At 46.9% G+C, this 23,327-nt stretch overlaps 2 protein-coding genes across 5 annotated transcripts in view; both read left to right on the top strand.

The window, feature by feature from the left end:
- Positions 1–40: 40 nt before the first annotated feature.
- Positions 41–11,183, top strand: S1PR2 (sphingosine-1-phosphate receptor 2). Of its 2 annotated transcripts, none has more exons than XM_074203344.1 (2): positions 41–239; positions 5,235–11,183. In XM_074203344.1, exon 2 carries the CDS (start codon positions 5,341–5,343, stop codon positions 6,391–6,393), a length of 1,053 nt encoding a protein of 350 aa, XP_074059445.1. In that variant the 5' UTR covers positions 41–239; positions 5,235–5,340; the 3' UTR covers positions 6,394–11,183. The 2 variants fall into 2 exon arrangements, with proteins under 2 accessions (XP_074059445.1, XP_074059446.1); XM_074203345.1 differs by lacking the exon at positions 41–239 and adding an exon at positions 841–928.
- Positions 11,184–11,752: 569 nt separating this feature from the next.
- The window catches only part of LOC141500272 (DNA (cytosine-5)-methyltransferase 1), a 55,181-nt gene continuing 43,606 nt past the window's right edge, over positions 11,753–23,327 (top strand). Inside the window, exons 1-5 of one of the 3 annotated variants that reach the window (XM_074203341.1) lie at positions 11,753–11,917; positions 20,659–20,701; positions 21,694–21,801; positions 22,023–22,263; positions 22,955–23,027. In XM_074203341.1, coding sequence (XP_074059442.1) covers positions 11,838–11,917; positions 20,659–20,701; positions 21,694–21,801; positions 22,023–22,263; positions 22,955–23,027 — 545 coding nt within the window. In that variant the 5' untranslated portion in view covers positions 11,753–11,837. Of the gene's footprint in view, positions 11,918–12,053; positions 12,171–20,658; positions 20,702–21,693; positions 21,802–22,022; positions 22,264–22,954; positions 23,028–23,327 lie in introns of those variants that run through there. The other 2 variants (XM_074203342.1, XM_074203343.1) reach the window with 2 other exon arrangements.

Below are 23,327 nucleotides of genomic sequence, written 5' to 3'. Positions count from 1 at the left end.
GTGTACTCCCCTAAGTCTCTCCTCCACTTTTATAGTGGCCCGTATACCCTTTGAAATCAGATGTCAATGTGCTTCTTGACCCTCCACTTCCCAGTTCATCTGGAGCTGCTCCCTAGGAAAAAGACCTAAAAGCGAAACTGGCCAAGGGTACAGTTTATTTTTGAAAGACGCCAGGGAGCAAGATTTGATGAGTGCGGGCTGCTGGGAGAAGCTGGATCTCATCTCTGCGGAGCCTCAGGGTAGGGGATCCCAGGCCAGGGAGATGAGGGACTCTGGGAGGTCAGGCGGGAGGAGGAGGAATTCAGGAGGCGGTGCAGCCCGGTGGGTCAGCGGAGTCACGGCCCCGTCCCGTTCCCGGAGCTGAAGGAATGTCCACTTAAGCGAGCACCTGGGGCGGGGGAGGGGACGAGGGGGAGGGGACTGCGCCAGGTTAGAGCCCTCGGTGGGCGAGGGACAAGGGACGCACTGCCTTGGGAGGGACCCCCGAGGCCAGGCCACGAGGAAGTCGTGGTTCTCCCCGTCTGCCCCCCTGGTTGCCCGCAGACTGCCCCGGCTGCCACAGAAAGGGGGTGAGCAGTGAAGACAGCTGCGGCGGCCGCTCAGGTACGGCCCCTCCCGCCGCTCCGGGCGCGGGGCTCCGCCACATCTGGAAGACATTGGCTCGCCGGGGCCGCGTCCGGAAAGGCGAGGGGGAGGGCCGGGGAGGAGCGAGCGGGCCGCAGAGGCGGCGGCTCTCCCCGCCCCGCGCCCAGGCAGCGCCGGCCCGGCTGCCCGAGCAGCAGCTCCCGCCGCGGCGGCCGGGGGAGCGCAGGGAGGGGAGCGGCAGCCGGGCCAGGCGGCGTGGGGCCCGGCCCCGGCCCGGCCCGGCCCCGGGGGCCCCGCTCGGCGGCTCCGGAGGCGCAGGCGGGGCGCGGCCGGGAGGAGCCAGGTGAGCGCGCGGGGCATGGTCGCCGGGAGAGGGGCGGGAGGCAGGGGCGCGCCCCCGGCGACCCCCGGCTGCCGCCCCGCGGGGCCCCGGGCCGGGGCCGGGGAGCGCGTGCAGGCGCAGGGCCCCCGCCTGCAGCCGGGCCTCCGCCGCGCGGCCCGCGAGGGGGCTTTCCCCCTGTGGCTTCCAGGACTTCCCCGCGTGCCACCGAGGGCCGCGCTCCGCCGCGCCCCCTCCCCGCCGGGCCGGGCCCGGGGCTCGGGGGCGGGGGGCTCGGGCCGGCCTCCCCCGGCGGCAGGGCCCCGCCCGCTGCCTCAGTTTCCCCCGGTCCCGGAACGCAGCCCGGGAGGGAGCGTGCGCGTCGCCCCGGGCGCCACGCCGGGTGCCGGCCCCACTCCCCCGCGCGGGCCCCGGCCTCGGCCCCGGCCTGACTCACCGCGGCGGGGCGGCGGGGACTTTCCCTCGGGCCCGCAGACGTGCCGGGTGCGGGGCCCACGCGCGGGTCCCGTCGGCCCTTGGCAGCGCCCGCCCCCTCCCGCGTCCCGGGGCCTCCGGGCCGCGCCACTTCCCCTCCTCCTCCTCCTCCTCCCGCTCCCGCCCCCTCCTTCCTTTTCCTTCTCCTCCCCGGCCCCCTCCCCACCCCGAGCCCCGGAGTCCGCCGGGGAGCCCAGGCCGGCGCGGATGCCCGGCGCGGATGCCCGGCATTCCAGGGGCGCGGGGAGGCGCCGTGGGGGCGGGGCCGCCAGATGCTCCCGGCGGAGGGGGGCGGGGAGACCCCAGGGGCCGGGCAGGGGGCAGGCTGCCGCAGGGACGCGCAGCCTGGGAGCCCGGGAGGCCCCCGGTGCCCCGACGCGGCGCAGCATCCCGGGGAGATGCCCGGCGGCAGGTGCTGCGGGCCCCCGGGCTTGGCCGTGAGGACGGCAGGCCTCCGCGCCCGGGGCTGCCTCGGGCCGGGGGGGAGGAGGGAGGCCCCCGGGGCCACCCAAGCGCAGACCGGGCCGTTGGCGCTCCGGCGCTGACCCCTCATTCCACCCTGGGCCTGGAGATTTCCGGAGCTGGAGGCCGAGCCGGAGGGGCCTGGGACCGGGACGAGCGCCTGCATCTCCCGCCCCTCCTGCCCCTCCACACCCGGGGTCTCAGCTCCAGCCCCGAGGCTGCCCGGGAAGGAGGAGGGGAAGCTCTGTCTCCAGGATGCTTTTCCACCAGGACTGGGATCCGGAGAGCCAGTGCCTCGGTTTACCCGGCTGTGACGCCTCTGCTCCTTAGGCCTCCTGTGGAGACCCTGGATCTGATGAACTCACTTCCAGAGTGGTCCACACCAGCCTCTGAGGCTGTGGGAACCGGCAGCAGGTGGCCAGGGCAGGAACCAGATAACTGCCCTGGTATCTGGGAGGAGGAAAGGGGAGGAATCTGCTGGCCCATTAACTGATGAGGATTTTTTTCCTTCCTTCTGAAATCAATCGTCAATCAATCTTTGGACTTGGGGCCCTGGAAAGGAGTCATAGGGACCGCCCTTCACTTTGTGACTGATACAGAGCTTGTGGGTGTTATTCGATTCAGCAGTTCCACCTGTCTGTTACATCTGGAAAAAGAGCAATAATCCAGCAGATAGCAAAAACAGCCAATGGGAGTGGGTGTTCAAAGAGGCAGAACTCGTATTCGTTGCTAACGAGTCTATGGAAGGAGCAGATCTGAGAAGTTACGGTTCTGGAAGGTTCAGGGTGGCCTGATGGGACTCTGGTGCTTTTGGTCAGTGTCTCAATTTCCATCCAGCCCCAGGTTTGACATGGCAGTAATTGCATTCATTCCTCTAAGGAAATCCAGAGTTTGCGGTTTGCCTTCTTAATGTAGCCAAAGAATCAGAATTCAAAGGGACATTGTCACCTGCTGGACTCTGAGGGCACCATAAGGAGTCTGTAGAAGGAAATAGTCAAGCAATAGGTCTCTCTCTGATTTGGAAATAACCCAAAAGATGAACTGGTTCCTTTATGAGTCTTTTCCCACAGTTTGAGACCAAGCATGTAAGTCCTGTCCTGGGCTGAGGGGTCTGGGCTCCAAGAAAGAGTTGCCTCTGGTTGAACTCCATCTGGCAGAGAGTGTCATGGAGCCCAAGGTTGAGTCCCAGGAACAAGGGGCCTCTGTCAACCAAGCTGGGCAGGGCTACAGTCCTGGGAGGGAGACAGACAAATCCTCCTCTGTTTCCAAACCAGGACTGATGCCCTCTCTCCTGCCTCAGATTTCCCCCCCTCCCTACCCCAGGCGGTAGAGAACTAGGCCAAGAGCCAAAGCAACCATGCAGGACCAGACCCTCAGACTTGGTCATGGTTTGTCCCTGAGGTTGAAAAGGCTGGGGGAGTCTCAGTTCAAGGGGTTCCCGGGAAGACTCAGAAAGCAGCACTAGTGTGAAGGTATAGGGACCCACACAAGGTGAAGATCCAGAGGTAGGTATTAGCGCTCAGGATCACTGCTGCAGTTTTAGGAACTAGCACAGCCAGACTGACTATGGGAAGGCACCAACTCCTATTTCTTGTTATGATGGAGTTTGGGGGAGTTGTTTCCTTACTACCTTGATCTGATGCCCTATCCCATAAGGGGAGGCCCCTGGGTTATAGAGTAGAACCTTCTGAAATGTGAGGTGTTGAGTGGGTGGGGGTGGGGAGAAGGGCGGGTTAGGGTTATACTCCCATATGGGAGAGGCTGGTCTGACTGGGAGCATGAAACTGGATGAACTGGGGAGCTTTCTCTGTAGAGAGACTCTCTTTCCCCGCCCCTCTCCCCTTGCTCTAAGCAACCTAGAAGAGGCCCCTTCTTGTTTTGTGTTGGGCCAGGAGACTCATAATATCTGCTTCTCCAAGAGTTTGGCTATCCCATCCCCAACATGCATCTCTCCTTCCTCCTGTGAGCATTGTCCCCATTTGCTATGTTTGGAAATTTCTCATTTTGAGGCTAGACACTCCCCCCCAACTTCTCATTCTCTTTAGTCTCCCCCTTTTCCCATGATCTCCCTCATGCTGCCCATCCCCCCAGTCTTCTCTCCCTCATCAGTTCCCTGGACCGGATGTGACTGGAGCATGGGCTCCACCCAATCCAGAGGCCTCACACATCTGGAATATATCTCAGCACAAGGTCCTCCCCCCTCCTGCCTGCGTCCTCCTGGGACACCCTGTCTGAGCTCACCCTCCACCCCCTCCCCCACCCCGCCCCCATCCTGCTGATGACAAAGGGTTGTTTTTGAAAAAGCTGTCTCTCCTCCCTGACTCAGCCCCTCATCCTCATCCCCCTAATGCACAAGATTGGACAAACTGTGTGTGTGTCCCTTTTCTTAGATCAAAGTTCCCTTCTAAGGCCAGAGGAAAGTCTTTACCATCAGATTCCTTCAAGTTTGGGGGTGGGGTGAGTGGACGTGGATGAACTCAAGCTCTTGGTCTGGAGGACCCAGTAGAACAAAGAGAGGGGTAGAATAATCTCTGAAAAGAAATGTGTTAGCTATTTCTAGGGTTCAGCTAGACTCTGGTATCCCTTTTGCCCACCTGTAATCACTGGGACCATTATCATTGTGGGCATATAAAGTTAATGGAACTGAAACCCCAACTGGGAAATGATGGTGAACATGTAACAAAGATGATCAGGTAAAAAAGTGTGCTATCAGCCCAATAGCCCAAGGAGCATCATGGGCCATCCTTCTAGTATGCAAAAATCCAGATCTGGACACTTTGGGAGGAGGGTAAAGAGAAAGGACTACATCTAAGGGTAAACAATTTGGGTGAGGAAATGAAATTTATGTCTGATATAATACTTAGAGCACACAAAAGCAGCAAAAGACTATACTCATTGATATTAATGGTCATAGTTGAGATTGAGTCTGTTGGTGTTGAGGGAAAAGAGAAAGGGGAGTCAGGTATGGGTTTCGTGGCAGGGATGAAACAATTTTGATGGAAAGGCAACAGATGGGAAGTGGTGATGAATAAAAAGTTGGGAAGTGGAACTGAACAAGATGTACATTTGACAAACACTGAAAATTTCTGCCTGATCCTTTTTGATGCCAACCTGAATCTCTTAGACTATGCTTGCACCATGAGGCTCTGCCCCTGATGATGGGCCAATGGGTAGAGTGTCCAGGGATATAGGCCACTGTTCCTGCTGCAGGGTGTGTGTGTGTGTGGGGGGGGGGGAATGCCAGGTCTATTCTCCAAGGTTAAGTACATGTTGTTAATGACTCTGGGTGGGAGTAGAAATCAGTTCCTCCCCATTCCTCCCCATTCCTCCCCCACCCCAAGTTGCTCACTGATTTGTATTTTCTTTTCCCTAGCTCTCATAATCCCATGGCCTTGAGTGGCTACTGAGTCCCATCTGGCTTTTGGTGGGAGTAGGGGGTGGGGTGTGGGACAACACCCCACCCCAGCTGGGGGCTGGCCATGGGCAGCCCTTTTGAAGATTACCTGAATCCAGACAAGGTGTTTGAACACTACAACTTCACCAAGGAGACTCCTGTACCCCCAGACACGTCATCTCGCCATCTAGCCTCAATTCTTATCGTCCTGCTCTGCTGTGCCATCATCCTAGAGAACCTGTTTGTATTGACTGCTTTTGCTCGGAACAGTAAGTTTCATTCAGCCATGTACTTGTTTCTGGGCAACTTGGCAGCCTCTGATCTGCTGGCGGGTGCAGCTTTCATTGCCAATACCCTACTGTCTGGCTCCCGAACAATGCAGCTGACCCCTGTGCTCTGGTTTGTCCGAGAGGGCACAGCCTTCATCACACTGTCTGCCTCAGTCTTCAGCCTGTTGGCTATTGCCATTGAGCGACATGTAGCTATTGCAAAAGTGAAGGTATACGGTAGCGACAAGAGTTGCCGGATGCTGCTGCTGATCGGGGCTTGCTGGGTCATCTCTCTGGCCCTGGGGGGTCTGCCCATCCTTGGTTGGAACTGCCTTGGTCATCTGGATGCCTGCTCCACAGTATTGCCACTCTATGCGAAGTCCTACATCCGCTTTGTGGTGACTATCTTTACTGCCATCTTACTGGCTATAGTTGCCCTCTATGTACGTATCTATTGTGTGGTACGATCTAGCCATGCAGAGCTGGCTGGACCACAAACCTTGGCCTTGCTGAAGACAGTGACCATTGTGTTGGGTATCTTCATCCTTTGCTGGCTTCCAGCCTTCATTATACTCCTACTGGACACCTCCTGCCCCGTCCGGGCCTGCCCTGTGCTCTACAAAGCCCACTACTTCTTTGCCTTTGCCACATTCAATTCACTGCTCAACCCTGTCATCTATACGTGGCGAAGCCGGGATTTGAGGCAGGAGGTGCTTCGGCCCCTGTGCTGCTGTGGGCCGAGAGTCCGGCAGGGCCACGGAGGGACTCCAGGGCACTGCCTCTTGCCCCTTCGAAGCTCAAGCTCCCTGGAGCGTGGCACCCAGATGCCCACATCACCTACATTCATGGAGGGAAACACAGTGGTGTGAATGAGGTTTGACTGGGAGGTCAGAAGAAGATGCCAGAGGGCATATAGGTAACTTGAAGGGTAAATGACTCTTTGGAATTGGTCAAAGCCCACAATCTCTGGAAGATTGGGAATGAGAAATGAGATAGAATTCTTTCCCAAAGAGTCTGAAGTAAGATTAGAGAGGTATGAGGGGTCACTACAAGGGCACTGTCCTTGTAGATACCCCATCTTTTCCACCACTATCCCTTTACTCATTCTTTCCCTTATCTAATGCCTTTAATTTCCACTTTTCCCTTCCAGTTTCTAAAGGGTTTAGAGACTTCTCCCTTTCTATTCTTCCAACTGTGTAAGTCCACAGCTTCCCCAAATCTTGACAGCTGACGGTTATAGCTCCTTCCCTTCTTCACCCTACCACATGCTGGGAAATCACAAGATGGGAAGGGGAAGGGCTGCCAGGCCCCATTCTTGGGCTTCTGTGGCTAAGTACACTGTTGTGGGGTGGAGAATGAAGTAAGAAGAAACTGAGATCTCAAAGACCTGATTTGGAGGACTGGGGGAACAGGGAGGAGGCCAGTCTGTTGAAGGTCTCCCCTCAGGAGCCAGGTTCCCCTGTAGGTCTCCTGTCATCTCCCCCCTCACTGGTTAGACCAGTTTGGTTAGTAGGGGAGTACTCCTGACATCCCAGATCAGGGGTGAAAAAAGCTAGGGTTAGTTCTTGTGGAGGTTATATATTCTCACTATGTGAGGGTTATATATTATTCTCACCATGGACCCCAAGCTCAGTCCTCCCTTCCCAGCTTCCTTCCCCACTTATCCATCCTTTGCCATACTGCATAAGGTTTCACATCCCCTAGATCACATGAGACCTCTAATCCTAGGAGACTTGCTATTACCCAGTTCAAGTTATATTGAAAGGGAGTGGAAAAATAGATGCCTTTGGGTTGTTGTCCCTCCCCACCACCCAACTCCACAGAAAACTTGTAATCCTGTGGAGGAAAGGGAATCAAAACGGTACAAATGAAAAATATATATTTATGTGAGAGAGAGAGAGAGAGAAATGTGTGTGTGTGTGTGTGTGTGTGTGTGTGTGTGTCCATTTCCCCTCTCTCCCACCTTGTTTTTCCTCAGTGACCTGTAGTTGGAGTGTTCCACATTTTTGTTTCTCTGGTCTTTGTTGAAGTAACCCAAGGGAGGGGGGAACAGTTCTCTCCTTCCGGTCCTAAAGCTTCTTGTGGAATGGCTAGGAAGCCATTCCCATTGGGGGTGGGGTGGGGTAGGGATATCACAAGCTGCCTATTGTCCACTAATAGAGCCAAAGGGCCCTCTTTGGACTCTGAGAGGAGACTTTTTTGCCAAAGACAACTGCAATGAAGATTTAAAAAGAGAGGAGGGGCACAGACCCCACAGACCCAGAAGTCTACCTTCTTGAGAGAAGATCCAGAAGTCTGCCTTCTTGGGAGATCTCACATGCCTCTCCCTTCCCTCAGCCCCTGACCTTGGGCTGATTAAACGGTTCAGTTCGACTTCTCTCAGTGTCGCCTCTTTGAGCACTGTCTTCTGTTTGGGTCCTGCTGCTAAGGGTGGACTTTTATCCTTCAGGCTTTGAGGAGTTGGCCACACAGACACACACACACACACACATACACACACACAATCAGACATACACACACACAGACACACACACACACAATCAGACATACACACAGACACAGACACAGACACACTCAGGGGTTCTTGGTTGGGGAGGGGGTGGGGTGGTGGAGATGTCTAAACTGAAGAGGCCCCTCCAACCCCAGCCTGCCTTTCTTCTCAAGTCTCTCTAGATTATTTGTGGATTTGTTGACTCTGCTGCCCTAGAAACCCTCCTCTGGTCAAGCTCCTGCCAGACTCTTTCCCCATACTCCAAAACAGGATTTGGGTGGCTTCTAAGAACAGAAGATTGGGGACAGACCTATCCACAGGGTTGTCCTTTCACTCAGGGTAGCCACTCCTCCTCCTCGAAGAAAACTGAAATGTAGTGATTTATTGATTTCCACCATTTATTGCTATCCAGAGATTTTTCCATAGTTTCGTCAGCAGGATAGGAGAGCTGAATGACACTCAAGAAATTCAGAAACACCATGTTCTCAGGAGGCTGGTTTGATACATACTGAGCCACTCCCCGAAGAGACAAATTCCTTCCTCACCCTCCCCCCTCCCCTGTTAGCAGGACATTCTTCTAGGACAAAGCTTTTTGCCCTCTTCAGGCCTGACAGTATTCTGGGGAAACTGAAGCACAGGGGAAGGACCACCTCCTGCCAAAGACTGCTGAGGAGAACCCAGACATCCAAGCCCCTAGTATGCTTTCCAGTCATCAACACATGCCAGAATTTTGGGGAGCTAGAAGAGCAGTGGTTTTCTACCCATCTACGACCACAGTCAGTGTTCCCCCATTTCCTCATCCCCACAGGAAGGTAAAGGCTGCCAACTTCAACCCAGGTGCAGAGAAGCTCCAGTCACCTCTTTAGAACCTAGCCAGGCCTCTTTTTGGTGAGCCATGGATTTCCTCTAGAGCTCAGGGCAGATGGAATAAGGGTTGGAATGAAGGTGGGAAGAAGAATAATTCTCTAAGTTCTGAACCCTTATTTTTCTGTTAAGACAAAGCAATATACAACCAAAGACACATAAGGAATGCTCTTAGATATGTGAAAGGTCACAAATCCAAAGAAAACATGTGTATTACCAAGCATACCTCCATATAGGCACAGAAAAAAAGGAGACAGCTTTCTACAAGCACAGATACAATTAGAAAACTAGTAGACGCAAAAAGAGCCATGTTTCAGAAAGACAGTCTCCTCTTGGCCCAGCCACACACTCTTTCTAGACTAATCAAGGGCCTCAAATTCCACTTAAGGCCTGGAAAAATGAGACAACTTTGTTTAGAAACTTGAGCTTTTGACCAGAGGCATTGTGGAGCAGCTTCTCCAGTGACACAACCCCAAGGACTGGGGGGGGGGGGCAGAAGGGGGAATTTTGAAGAGATACTTGGATGTGAAGCTTGGAGCTTGGAAACCCACATTTTAAAGTCAGCCATTGCATTCTCTGGTTCCCCTCTTTTTTGTGCCTCACTTTACCCCTCTGTGGAATGGCAGCAACATTAACCCAGCTCCCAGTGATAAAAATAACTTTTAAGTCAGCTTTCTTTAATCCAGAATTACCCTATAGAAATGGAAGAACTTATTTCTTCCAGTTTTCAAGAGGAAGGAGTGCTTTCCATAAACTCAGGCCATAAGAAAAGTGGGGAGCTGAGCATGGACACAAAATGTTCTGGGGAAAGCCTGGGACCACATCCCATGTCATGGCTTGGGGATAGAACAGAGAACTAATCCTATCCCCCACCCCTTCCTTACATACACATACCCCTCCCCAACACACACACCCTCTCAAGCCTTCTCTGGGCCCCAGATAATAAGAGGGGGTATTTCACTTGGCTTCTGTTGCATTTCAAGGAGAATGTATTGGGACATCAATTTGTGCCAAACTCATTTCTACAATTTGATTGAATTAGAAGTGTGGGAAAAGGGTCAGGCAAAGCCCGGGACAGCACACTCTGAAGTCTGGCTTGTCTGAGTTCTTCCTTGGTTCAGCTGGACTGAGAAGGGGAGGTGTTCTCACTATGGGCTAGGTTATATGTGCTGTCCTCTACCTGGGAGAGGTGGCTCAGTCACGGTGCCAGTCTGTGTGGGTGACTAACCCCACTGAACTGTCAGTGACTCAGCTCCACTGGTCTCCTGGCTGACTGACCACTATGTCACCAGCAATATACATTTCCTATTCTTGTCTGACCTTGGTTTGGCTGAGAGTCAGATTCTGGACTGTTCCGCTTCTGAACTCTGCCTCTACCCTTGGGAACACAGCAGGCGACTGCAATTGGGAACAGGAAGCATTGTTCAAAGAGAAAAATTCTAGGGCTAGTTTAAAGCCTTTTCTAGTTCTGTACTTCTTTTCCACTCTGGCTAGGCAGGGACAACCTTTCCAAAGTTCACTCACCTCCAGACCATTGGATAAGTTTCCCTTCTTTTCCCTTAGTGAGCAAGAAATAGGAGGGTTTGATTATCGCAAGGAAGGCTTCAAACTCAAGCCCAGAGCTTTTGAAAGAATTTCTGAGGGGCGGCTAGGTGGCACAGTGACAATAATAAAAATAAAAAAATTTCTGAAAATAGGGGACAGTAATATTTCTTTTAGCTTTTTTTTTTGGCAAGGCAATGGGGTTAAGTGACTTGCCCAAGGCCACACAGCTAGGTAATTATGAAGTGTCTGATTTGAACTCTGGTTCTGACTCCAGGGCTGGTACTCTATCCACCTAACCACCCCCTGAACAGCAATATTCTTGAGTCTATTAATAAAAGACCAGGGGACCCAGATCAACCCTGTATTTTGGGGTGCACCTTAGCTTTTCAATTTGTTTTTTTATAGGCCAGATATCTTCCTCAATTACTGCTCTCTTGACTAATTTCAAGATTGCTAACCACAGCTTTAATAGGATAGGGGTCAGCTAACCAGCTGGCAATAAGATTTGGGGGGGGGTCTGCTGATTCCTAGGCATCCAGCAGCATCACATGGACAACAGGAACTAATGGGTCGCATTCACTGACAGCTACAGGCCAATTCGCCCTAAAAGGACGAGTTGAGCCCTTGTCGCCTCTGTTATCTCCTTTGTAAGATGAGGGGTTTGAGTGAGACCATCTCTAGCCCAGCATCCCAACATCCCGGGATGCTGGCACCGGCGAGCCCAGCCTGACCACGGTCAAGGGCGACACCCCGGAATGAATGGAGGGTCGGGCCGAGCCCACCGGCCTGGCGGCGGGGGTGGGCCAGGCAGGCGGGCCCAGGCCGGAGCCGTGGGCGCACACGCCGCATCCGAGCCGGGGTCCTGAGCGCGGCCAGACCAGCTCCCGCCTCTAGAGGGCGCCCTGGGTCCTCAGGCTCTGCCCTTCCCCGCAGGTAGCAGGGGCTAATGGCTGCCCCTCCCCCTCGTCCCTCCTTCTTGCCCCCGAGCTCCCGAAAGGCACGTTGGGCCAGTCCATTTTTTCCCTCCCCCTCCCTCTTCGGCGCCAATGGTACAGGCCGCCCCGCTTTCCTCTCGGGCACCCGGCGTTGACACCCACCTCCCTCCCCCTCCCCCTCCCCTGCTGCGTCGCGTGGGGCGGGGAGCGGCGGGAGGCTCCCACCCCCGCCGGGAGTTTGCGTTTGGTACAGTCCTTCCCGGAATGGTCGCTCCGGCGCCCCCGCCCCGTCGCCGGCCGGCCGCCCCCCTCCTAATTGGTATATCCCTCTCCGCTCCCCCTTCCCCCTCCCCTCTCGGCGGTTCTGGTTTCCGCGCGAAAAGCCGGCGGTCCGCGCGCTCTCCCCAGCGCCGTGGCCGGAGCCGGCTGCCCGCCGCCCCCCGGGCCCAGCTGCCTGCTCCGCGCCCGGACACCAGAGATGCCCGCCCGCACCGGCCCGGCCCCGGTGGCCGCGCCGGGCTCGCCCGAGCTCCCGCTGCCGGAGGAGGTCCGCAGACGGTAAGTGCCGCCGGGCCGGGCCGGGCCGGGCTGCCGCGCGCGGGTTTGACAGGCCGGGCCGGCGCCGGGCCGCCCCCGGGTCGGGGCGGGGGCCCGCGTGCGCCGGCGGTTGGCCGTTGGCGGGGCTCGCGGCCGCGGCTCCCGCCGGGGGCGTGGGTCCGCGAGGGCCCGTCTGGCGCAGCTGCCGCCGCCGCCGCCGCCTGCCCCGTTCCCCGGGACGTTTGGCGCCAAAACGCCGTGTCGCGCCTCGGAGGTGCGTGAGGAGGGAGGGAGCGGCCGGCCCCGGCCCGGGAGCCCCGCGGCCCCGCCGGAGGCCCCGGCCCCGGGCGGCGCTGTCAGCCGGAGCCCGCAGAGCCGGGGGGGATCGGGGGGCGCCGCCGGTGACAGGAAGTGGGGGGCCCCCGCGGGCGGGCCGGGACGTTGGGGAGGCCGCAGCGGCCCCTCTGGGAAGGCCCCCGGGCTCGGCGCCGCGCCTGCCCTGGGCACTCCTCGGGGCACGCGGTGGCCAGGCGCAGCTGCCCCGGGCACGGACTTGCCCAGCGCCTGGAACGACCCCTCGGGCCGGCGGCCGTCCCTCCCCGGATGGCTGGCAGAGTCGCGCATTTAGAAATAGTATTTTAGCAAATTGATTGGCTGGCAGGGAGGGCATTTGTGTCTCGTGGAGTAGCGGTAGGAAGCAGGGCGCCTGTCGAGCCCGCTTTCCAGTGCCCTTCCAGTTCCCATTAACTAATTCGTTAGGATTCTCCTCAGTGTGGAAGGAGAGCCTTTGATTAACTTGGTTTATTGCGGTAATTTGCAGTTTTTCTTGGCTCCCTCCTCCAGCAAGGTGAAGATGTTGAATGAAGTCACTGTAAAGAGGCATTTCTTGGTGACGAGCTCAGAGGTCAGCTACCTAGTCTGCTTGGGCAGAAATTTTTCTTTTGGTGACCCCACCCCCAGTGTAGATCGTTTTTAAAAAGTAGTGGGTGTCTTTGAGATGCCTTTGCCACCATGCCTTCTTTCGTGGTTGGAACCGAGAACTTCAAGTTTATCCTGGCATTCCAGTGACTCACCCTGTGACCTTCAGCAACTAACTAAATCATTCCCTCCCTTGTTCCCATTTCACAGAGGAGAAAATACTTATCTCCTATAGGAATTGCTGTGATTAGTAAGATCTACAAAGTGTAATATGAAGTGTCTGATTACTTGATCTTTATTTTAAATAGTATTTTAAGAGGGAGACGGCTCTCAGGATCAGAAAAACCTATTTAATTATACTTTGATACCGATTGCACTAAGGCATTGAACAATATTGAATTGAGTTTCAAATCTTAGTTGAACTCAGAGTTGGCATTTTTGAGAAATGTTGAGAAGCATTTTAAGCATTGAGCTTAGAGACTTTAAAACAAGTCAGTGGGCTCTCAGCTTAAATAATTTTAAGTGAGGGCTTTTTTACAGTTTGTCTTAGAACTTGAGGATCAGGATGCAAAATACAATAATGAGAATATATTAGTTTTGTTAGTACTTGGATTGCAAATTGGGAGATCTGATTCTGGTTCTGTATCTGTTACTTATCTAGTTAACTATGGGCAAGTCACTTTGAATCATAGACCTTGGGAAGTCTTATTAATGACCTGCCTCCTCCTTTCTCATCTCTGTCTTTGATGAGTTCAAGCTCTGGATGGAATACCTGCATTTGACAGGGAATTAATTACTATCTTCTGATGATCATTTCACTTTTGGATTGCCTTGTTAGAAAATTCTTTACATATATTCATTCAAAGTCATAAATTGCTCAGTTTCTCTGATGCCAGACTGAATTAAAACATGGCTTAATAAGAAAACAGAAGCAGCACTTTTCATTACTCTTAAAATATCAGAGATGAGAAGTTGACATTGATCATTGATCTTACCATTACCAGGTGTGAACTGGTGAGGTTTTTCAGTATCTCTGACAAACAGTTGTCCTGCTTCTGCTTAAAGACTTCCAGTGATGAAGTGGGACTAAGGATAGCTCCAGAATTCTCATTTATTTGGTGCTTTTTAGTTTAGAAAATGTTTTTCTCAGACAAATCCTGTAAAATAAATAAATAACATGTACTAATTCTAGAAAGAAAAGGGGTCACAGCTAATCTCAGCCTCAGGACTAGATCACAGGCCTTTTCTGACTGCACTACTCTGTCCTTCCTGCCTCTTATTTGTGTTTAAATTTTTTCATTTGCATTCTTTTATACCATCTTAATTATTTGACTTTTAATTCTTCTCAGCCTTCCTTCCCCCCAGGCCTGGGATCTTTATAATTATCCATACAAAACCCAACCCTTGTCCAATATTCTGTGGAGAGTAGGGACTCAAAAAATGGCTTTTGAAGAACACGGTGGTCATTATATCCAGTTCAGTTTAATTTTTAGTCATTACTATATAAATTCAAGTGGAAGAGCCCTCTGGAGAACACTAAACTATCGTATATGATGATAATTGTACTCATAATTGTATTTGTAGTTAGCACTTTTCAAAAGAAATTAATACTAAAATTCAGGAAAGTTGTTGATTCAGTTAAGTACAGCAGATGTTTACTAAGTAGCTTGTTTGGGCAAGGTTTATTAATAGTATTAAAGTGTACCTGTGCTAGGCAAAACAATGAATGTTTATAGATTAATTTGAAATGAAAATAACTTAAATTTTTAGAGAATGTGAAATAAAAATTTATATAGATATTTAAATCATGTACACTAGCACTTCAGGCATCCGGAACTGGGATACCTTAGAGCTTCACTTATTCAGAATAAAGATTAATACCATGTAGGAAGTATAAAATGCTTCTGAGAAAACAGAAGTATATGTAAAAATCCATACAGAATAAAGTTTATGCATTTGTAGGATGATACCTTTTCAGGGGCTCAGGCCTGTTTACTTTTTTTTCTTTAGGTTTTTGCAAGGCAAATGGGGTTAAGTGACTTGCCCAAGGCCACACAGCTAGGTAATTATTAAGTGTCTGAGGCCGGATTTGAACATACACAGGTACTCCTGACTCCAAGGCCGGTGCTTTATCCACCACACCACCTAGCCGCCCCATCTGTTTACTTTTAACTTTGTATAAAATTAAAAGCAATTTGATAATCTGTCTTCCAAACCTAGGAATTAGAAGGACAGAGGAGTTGCTAGGTGTGCAGGTACTCAGATGATCTCACAGAAGTTATTTAAACAAACTAACCTGAGAATTTTAAAAAACATGAATGTTGGGAGCCATTTAGAAAAGGGGCAAACAGCCCTTTTCACAGTCTGTAGGTCCTTGAGGGATTCCAGTATTACGCCACAATCACAGATATTCAAATAGATGACCTTGATGGTTTAATTAGGTTCATATATTCTCTAGTTAGAAAACTGGGAAGTTGTTCTAGTACAAGGCCTTGTCCAGTATACAGACTTAGTGTTTGCTGGCAGAAGACAGATTTCCATCACAAATGACAAAATAAAGCACTTGCATATTTGTAGTAGATAAACTCCAAGCAATCCAAAATGACTCCAGTAAAATTTCTAGATGTATTTTGGGGCAGCTAGGAGGTGCAGTGGATAGAGTGCTGGACCTGGAATCAGGAAGACCTGGGTTTCAAATATGGCTTCAGACATTTACTTAACTGGGCAAGTCATTCAAACCAATTTGCCTCACTTTCTTCATCTACAAAATGAGCTGGGGAAGGAAATGGCAGATCACTCCCAGTATCTTTGCCAAGAAGACCTCTAAATAGTGACAGACGTGATTGAAAAACATTTTTTAAAAGTTGTATCTATACATTTAAGACATTTCAAAAATTACAGGAAAGTTTATTTTTCTTCTTTTCAGGCCTTTTGTTGCCTCTAAGCTTTTGAATGTTTAAAGAATTTTATAGCATTTAAGTTTCTAACAACTTATTTCAGACATTTAAGTATTTGTAAACTACACATAAGTAATTGCTACTTAAAGCAATATTTTGATTATTGTTTATATACTCCAAAGACTATTGCCTATGAGAACACTTCATTTTCCCTTTGATGTTTTGGGAGCATGACCTACAGAGGTATCAGAATGCTGGAGGCCTTAGGCTGGAAACCTAAGGATCAAACTAAGATCCAACTTAGTATCTGAACGTTAAAAACATGCTTCTATATCTTTCCAGTTTGACAAAGATAAGCAGAGACCAATAAAATGAGTTTTATTCTTACAAATACATCTCATTTAACCTTGTTGCAGAAGTTCCAAGCCTCACAACCTGGCCACTAGACTTTACAAGGCAGAGTTCCTGATAAAACATCCCTCTACAACATTACAGCAGGGGTTGGGAGGTGGGAAGAAAAGATTTGTATTTTGTATTGGTTCATTTCATGACTGGGGCAAGATGAGAGAGGGAGCTTCCTTTAAAAAGTAGCCACAGGCATAGGATTTTGTGTCTAGGGAAGATGGATGGCTTAATGCTATTATGCTATGATGAAGAGTAATTAATGTTTTGATTCAATTTGATATAAAACTCATTTCCTGTAACAGTATAATATTCAGTATTAGTAACCTTATTAAAGTTGAGAGTAGTTGCATTTGTATATCTTATTTCTTTGGATAAAACTGACAAGCCCAGTATATAATGCTGATTTTTTTCTTTGTTGCTTAGTTTTGATAGTGATCTTTTTCTTTAGGACAGCTACTCTCATTTTACAAAACCTATGTCTAATTTCAGTTTTTCCTCAGATTGGGGTTGTCTTGAAACCTAATTTCAAAAGAGCATCTGCTAGTACTATTATAGAGTGGTTTTTTTTTTAATTGTATTCTCTGTCACTGGCTAGCTTTTAACTTTAGGCATATCAAAGACAGGTTCAGGAAAAGGAAGCTAACTGAAGCTTTTCCTCTGACCCTTTCAAAGTATATTATTAAAAAATAAAATGAAATAGGCAAAGGTAAAGTATTTTTTAATTTCAGCAATCCACATTTATTGCCTAAATTGGTTTTAATGACATTTTTCTTTACTCTTTCTGGTGAATATCTCAGTTCAACTCACTGTTCCACAACTATGTGAGTATCATGCTAGCCATTCTTTGCATGTCCATTATTTCAGTGTCAGTGCACTTGCTTACAGTCTTGAACATAGCATTTGTAGCTGGCAGCAGTCTGGGTTTTGAGCAGTTATATTTAAATCTGTGGTAGGTCTCGAACCTTGAATCTTTTCAGTTTGCATACTACCACTGATTTTATTGATTATTTTCTGTCAGTAAGATAATAGGGAAGGAACTATTTGGGGGGGGGGTGTCATCCTGTCCATTCCCTCTTTTTTCCTTTAAAGGGACCAAAAGGTGTGTGTATGGGAATGTCACCAGAAATCACACAGATAGAAATAGCAGAACTCATTTTAAACCCAGGTCTTTAGATTCCAAATCTATTGTTATTTCTATTAATCTGCAAATTAGTATCCAGGGGCACAGGCTTCGATCAACCTGTCCTGAGTAATTTAGAACCAGATGTCTCCAGTAGCTTCTTAAGTAATGATTTTTTCCCATTTGAACCAATCCTAATGCCTTCCTTTTTCTTAAACAAATTCCATAGGGTTAGTGATTGAGAGAAGAAATTTGTATGAGATCAATTCCCATGTTTGATGTTTTTTTTAAGATGGAATATGGCAGGTGGTTGGAGATCATTATAAACTAGTTGTCCTAATTGTCTCAGTAATATAAATAACTTGTCAATTGTCCAATAATCAGTACTTTGTAACAGTGGAATATTCACATATTTAGTCCCACTGTTGAACAGTGACCTAATCACTGAAATTATTTTTTGGTCCTTAGATACTTTTGATTTACTTTTGTGATTTACTTTTGTAATGTGTAAAAACCATTCTGAGCCAGGGCCTAGTGCTGCTGACCCACTAATTGTGCAGGATAAGATTGTTGCTATTGACATTGAAATCCAGTTGCTTTCCTTCACATAGAGAAAGCCTATTTTCTCCCTATTTTTCTTCTCTCCTCCATGCTCCTTGATAATTTCATGGCCATATAAAACCCAACCAATGTCATGGTAAACTTGTATATGCAGACACTGATGCTGTAATGTGTCCTTTACTTCGAGTAAACCCAGATTGAGGTTAGGGATGCCATTTGGTTGTGTAGTGACTTTCTTTTCAGTAGCTTGTCTCCCATCTTTTATCAGTTTTAAGGCACTCATATTTTTCAGGTGGATCTTTGCTGTTATCTGGCCTGCAGTACAGATGCATTTTTTGTCTCAATTGATATTTTTTCTTTTTCCAATTATATATTATGAAAATTTTTCCAACATTCATGCACATGCATATGCAAATTTTAAAGTTATATAATTTCCTTCCACCCCCCCCTTCCCTAAGCAGCAGTCAGGTGACTATTGTACATATACATTTGTGTTAAACATGTTTACAGATTAGTCATTTTTCATATGAGGAATTAGGATTAAGGGAAAAAGAAAACCGTGAGATAGAAAAGAAATATATAGGAGAAATTTTAAAAAGTGAATGTAGATGCATTTTTGAGAGCTTCATAAATTAAGATAGAAAACCTGTCTCCTCTTCCCTTCCATTCCCATCCCCCAATAGTGGCTGGCCCATTAAGTAAAAACTTCCACCTTAATTAGCCAAAACAGGTGAAATAGAGCCTGGGAAGGGATTTCACTCTCCTAGTAGTGATAGACAGCTGGTGAAATGGGTTATGTTGCCTTTTTTTTGTCGTTGGTTTCTGAAGTCATTTAATTTCAGTTCTTCCCAACTTCTGAATTATCCATTTGACTCCTCTCTTCCCCTAAAAAAAGGAGATTGTGTGTAGTATATGCTTCCCTTTAGAGTGAAAAGATGGCTTTGAAATGACTTTGTAAGAGATTGAAGGGAGAGGAAGGGAATCTTTTTTTCCTTCCCCCCCCCCACCATCCCTTATTTGTCTCATGGAACCTCAATATTAACTCATAGTTTTGGAAAAACTCCCCCCCCCTTTTTTTTTTTTAAGGTTTTTGCCAGGCAAACGGGGTTAAGTGGCTTGCCCAAGGCCACACAGCTAGGTAATTAAGTGTCTGAGATCGAATTTGAACCCAGGTACTCCTGACTCCAAGGCCGGTGCTTTATCCACTACGCCACCTAGCCGCCCTGACTCTTTATACTCTTAAGTGATTCATAAAGGACCAACAAATTCAATATTGGTGTCTCTGGAAATTTAAGATTTGTATCTAATTCCTTAAACCAGCAACCCTTGCCATATCCTTCCAATAAGAATACTTTAAGCACCGGTCACCTTGGGGGATAGGAAGCCATTCACATCGAGTAAAAACAAAAGAAATAATCTCTACTCTGAAGGAATTTTATTTTCGTTGGAGAAGACAATATAATTACATTAAATAAATGGAACTTAAGTGCCAGAGTTTGGAGTTTAAAAACTTAGAATGTGTGCCTTTAATTTTCTTTTTTGTTATTATAAACTTGGCAAACATCAACAAAAACAAACATTTCCCTACATAAAAAAGAAATGGAAAAAAAACCTGCATGTGAAACTATGAATCTCTGTTCTCTACAGCATGAGGGTATTTTTTTAGTGTTTATTTCAGGTTTAATATGGTAGTTGCAATTTTGTCTGTTCTGACCTTTGTTCTGCTCTCCTAGGTTTTTTTTTTATTAATTGACATTCTTTTTTGGTTTTCTTCCCTTTTTTGTTATTATTGTCACTACAATTCTCCCTCAACTCCCCACCAAAATCCCTCCCTTGTAACAATTAGAGTCAAAATGATTTTTTGACAGTGGCTGAAAAGTATGTGCCTCCTTCTGTACTTCTAATCCATTACTTCTCTTCGAAGAGGTAGGAAGTGTGATTTGTCACCAATCTTTTTAGAATCTTGATTGGCCATTGCATCAATCATGGTTCTTAAATCTCATGGTTATTTTCTTTTATAGCATGGTATTCATTCTATGGGGCAACTAGGTGTTGAAGTGGATAGAACACCAGGTCTTGGGAGTCAGGAAGACTTGAGTTGAAATTTGACCTTAGATACTTACTACCTGTGTGAACTTGAGCAAGTCACTTAAACCTGGACACCTTTGTTTCCTCATCTGTAAAATGAACTGGAGAATGAAATAGCAAACTATGACCCAAATATGGTCACAGACAGATATGACTGAATGACAACAAGGTCATTGTATAAATTGTTCTGATTCTTATCACTTCACTCTGCATAAATTCTTGTTTTAAACATGTTGAGTTTAAGATAATCTAGGGAATATAATATAGTTTAAAGTGTCCAATAAGCAGTTGGCAATGTGGGACTGGAACTTGAGAGACCCCACTTGATTACAGATCTGAGAATTATTTCACGAAAATGATAATTAAACCTATGGGAGCTAGTGAAATTGTGAAGAAAAAAAATAGAGAAGGTCCAGGAAAAAGCCTTGAGAATACCCACAGTTAGAGGATGGGATGGATGATAAATCAGCAAAGGAGAGTCTTCTAGATTTCATTTATATCAACTGATAAAGTATTCCCTGGACACAGTTTGACTTTTAAAGAATGCATTGACCTAACTAGCTATGTTGGTGATATTGTGGAATGCTCTGGTAGTTGTGTTTTGATTGCATCCATTTTTGAGACTTAAGAACTTGACATTATCTACCATCCCTGGCCCAGGTATAAGGTTAAGAAACATGTATTTCTATTACTTTGAATGGGTTTTAGGAGGTATATCTGTGTTTTAACTATAGGAAAATTTGTACTATAATAACTATGTTTTCTTCTTTCAGGCTTAAAGATTTAGAAAAAGATGAGGATATTCTTACAGAAAAGGTAATTCTTTCTTAAATGATTTGTTTCTTTTTTATATTGTACTGTTTACTTGTCAATATCCAAGATAGTTTTTATTGAGAAATATCATTTTGAATTTTTTTTTTGCAAGGCAATGGGGTTAAGGGACCTGCCCAAGGTCACACAGTTAGGTAATTATTAAGTATCTGAGGCTGGATTTGAACTCAGCTACTCCTGACTCCAGGGTCTGTATTCTATCCACTGTGCCACCTAGCTGCCCCTTGAATTTTTTTTTTTGTTAAAATATTGTTAAAATAATGTGGTTTTAGTGGATAGAGGGCTGACTTTGGTGTAAGAAAGTGATGAGTTCAAGTTCTACCTCTAATATATAGTAGCTGTATAATTGCTCCAACTATCTAAGATAAAATGTTTCAGAAGGTTGTCACTTTGCATTGGTGGAAGGAATTTCCATCCAGGGAAATCTGATCTGGATATCCTTGTCATCATCAAAGCCTAATCCTAGAAGAAGACATATTTCAAAAAGAATAGATTTCCAAATATCTTACCAGAACCTATGCTGCTATTAAAACTAACATGTATTCAACTAATCCTCATTTAGAATAGTTGAATTGAAAATTGCTATCTTAAACAATTTCAAAAGCTGCAATTAACTGATATCTTAAGATTTCTTTAAAAGAAAGGAAGGTGAAGGAAAAAAAGGAAATGAAACCATTTAACTTGACTTCATTCATAGAAATGGGATTTTCATCTTCTATATCCTTGATCTTTTTTGCTCCCCTATAATTCAAATGAGAGGCTATGTCCTAAGGTCCTTTTCATAATAGGTGTGGTTAGTGATCACACTGAAATATGTCTTAGAATGATTCTTTCTTGTGGGTCTTTATTTTTTTCCTTTGCTATTGAGTGCCTTGTTTGTTTAAATTGTGTGTGCTACCAGTGTCATTCATCTACATTTTTGCAATTCAACTGCCTGGAAAGTTCTTGAATCTCTAAATCATCACTCTTTTCTCCAGGAGTTTATTAAGAAAAAATTAAGTCTACTGCATGAATTTCTGCAAGCAGAGGTACAGCATCAGTTATTTGATTTGGAGATCAAATTGCACAAAGAAGAGCTTTCTGAAGTAAGTCTTAGTGTTCCACTTTTAATATTCCTGTTTCCTTCCCTTATGTATTTGGGTACTTGTGAAGGAAGCAGGGAGATGAAATGAATCTTTTCCACAATCCTTTGCTTGATATTTCTTTATATTATTAAATAAGGTGATAGAGAAAATGGAAAGTACCTGGGCTTTATTATAGGCTTTCACATACTAATTATTTTTAAATTGTTTCTGTCCTGCTCTAGGAGGGATACTTGGCAAAAGTAAAATTCCTGTTAAATAAAGAATCTTTGGAGAACGGAGACCATACTCTCAGTCCAAAAGTGAATGGTTGTTTAGAAAACGGTACTTACACCAGTGACGACGATCTTGAGAAAAGTATTGAAGAAGATAGTGCAGTAGAGATGGAGGAAGCAACTGGATCATCAACATCTCTGTCGAAAACCAGAAAACCTAGAAGAAGTAAATCAGATGGCGAGGCTAAAAGTAATCACATTTAAACTTTGGCATATATATGCTACTTATAGCAATTTTTAATGTTACATTGGTGTTGAAGCAGAGGGACTCTCTAGTTTCTAACCAAATGTGAGAGTGTGCCCATGGGTAGTGCTATCTTTGGATCCTTTTCGCTCCAGTTGAGTATAAAACAGATCTTAGGATAGAACACTCAAGACTTCTTGAATAAAAATAGTAAACACAAATTTACTCATAACTGAGTATGAGTTAATTAGACCACAGAGAATAAAAGAAATAGGTTCAAAACCTTTAAATCTATGTATTTCTGAACCTACTGCTTGTTCTCTTAAACTCCCAAATGCCATCTTTGTCACTGTCTGCCTACAACTTTTCACTTAAGTTTTATTGCTAAAGTGTTAGATAATGTTATGCAATTTCATCCCAGTTTAGAACATAAAATAGACCAATGAGTTGTATTATGATATTTCCTTCTATAGGAATCATAGGCTAGGTATGGTTAACTGAATGGATGAAAAATAGGATGTCTCCTATATCTCATGGAATGTTGTTCATTCCATTCTCTTTTCTCTTATGGTTTGATCATGTTGATGAAGTACTAAACTTCTGTCCTTTAGGTTTTTTAAAATTGTACTTATGACCAGGTGCTGTTTTCATTTATATAATGAGGGTTTACCTTGAGTTTCTTTTTCTTTTTAAACAGAATCTTCAGCTAGCTCAAGGGTTACGAGAAGCTCTGGCAAGCAACCTACTATTGTATCTCTGTTTTCAAAAGGGTCAGTATGGCCTGTGCCTTAATTAGGCAACTTTTCTTTACTAATAGTGATTTAAATATTCTTTTGGTTAGACTATTGGTGGAAGGGATTTGGAGGATTTCATTTATTTTGGTAACCTATGAGGCACCCAGTTCTCCCTTTGTAGGGGGCCTTTCCCTGGTCAATAATCTACATAGCAAATTGAAAATCTATTTCTGAAGACCATATTTAAATGTTACCTATGAGTTTGTTAATATCTTTTGGAGATCTCATTATGTGAGTGGAAAAATAGTGCTGTTAAAAACACCTTTATAAAATCAT

This window comes from Macrotis lagotis, chromosome X (genome assembly GCF_037893015.1).
Source record: "Macrotis lagotis isolate mMagLag1 chromosome X, bilby.v1.9.chrom.fasta, whole genome shotgun sequence".
In the NCBI taxonomy this organism is placed as follows: domain Eukaryota; kingdom Metazoa; phylum Chordata; class Mammalia; order Peramelemorphia; family Peramelidae; genus Macrotis; species Macrotis lagotis.
Note: the sequence above shows the minus strand (reverse complement) of the source record. Positions and strands in the feature narration are given on the sequence as shown.

Coding starts and splice junctions, on each gene's coding strand:
- S1PR2 (XM_074203344.1), top strand. CDS start 5,341: ATGGGCAGCCCTTTTGAAGATTACCTGAATCCAGACAAGGTGTTTGAA.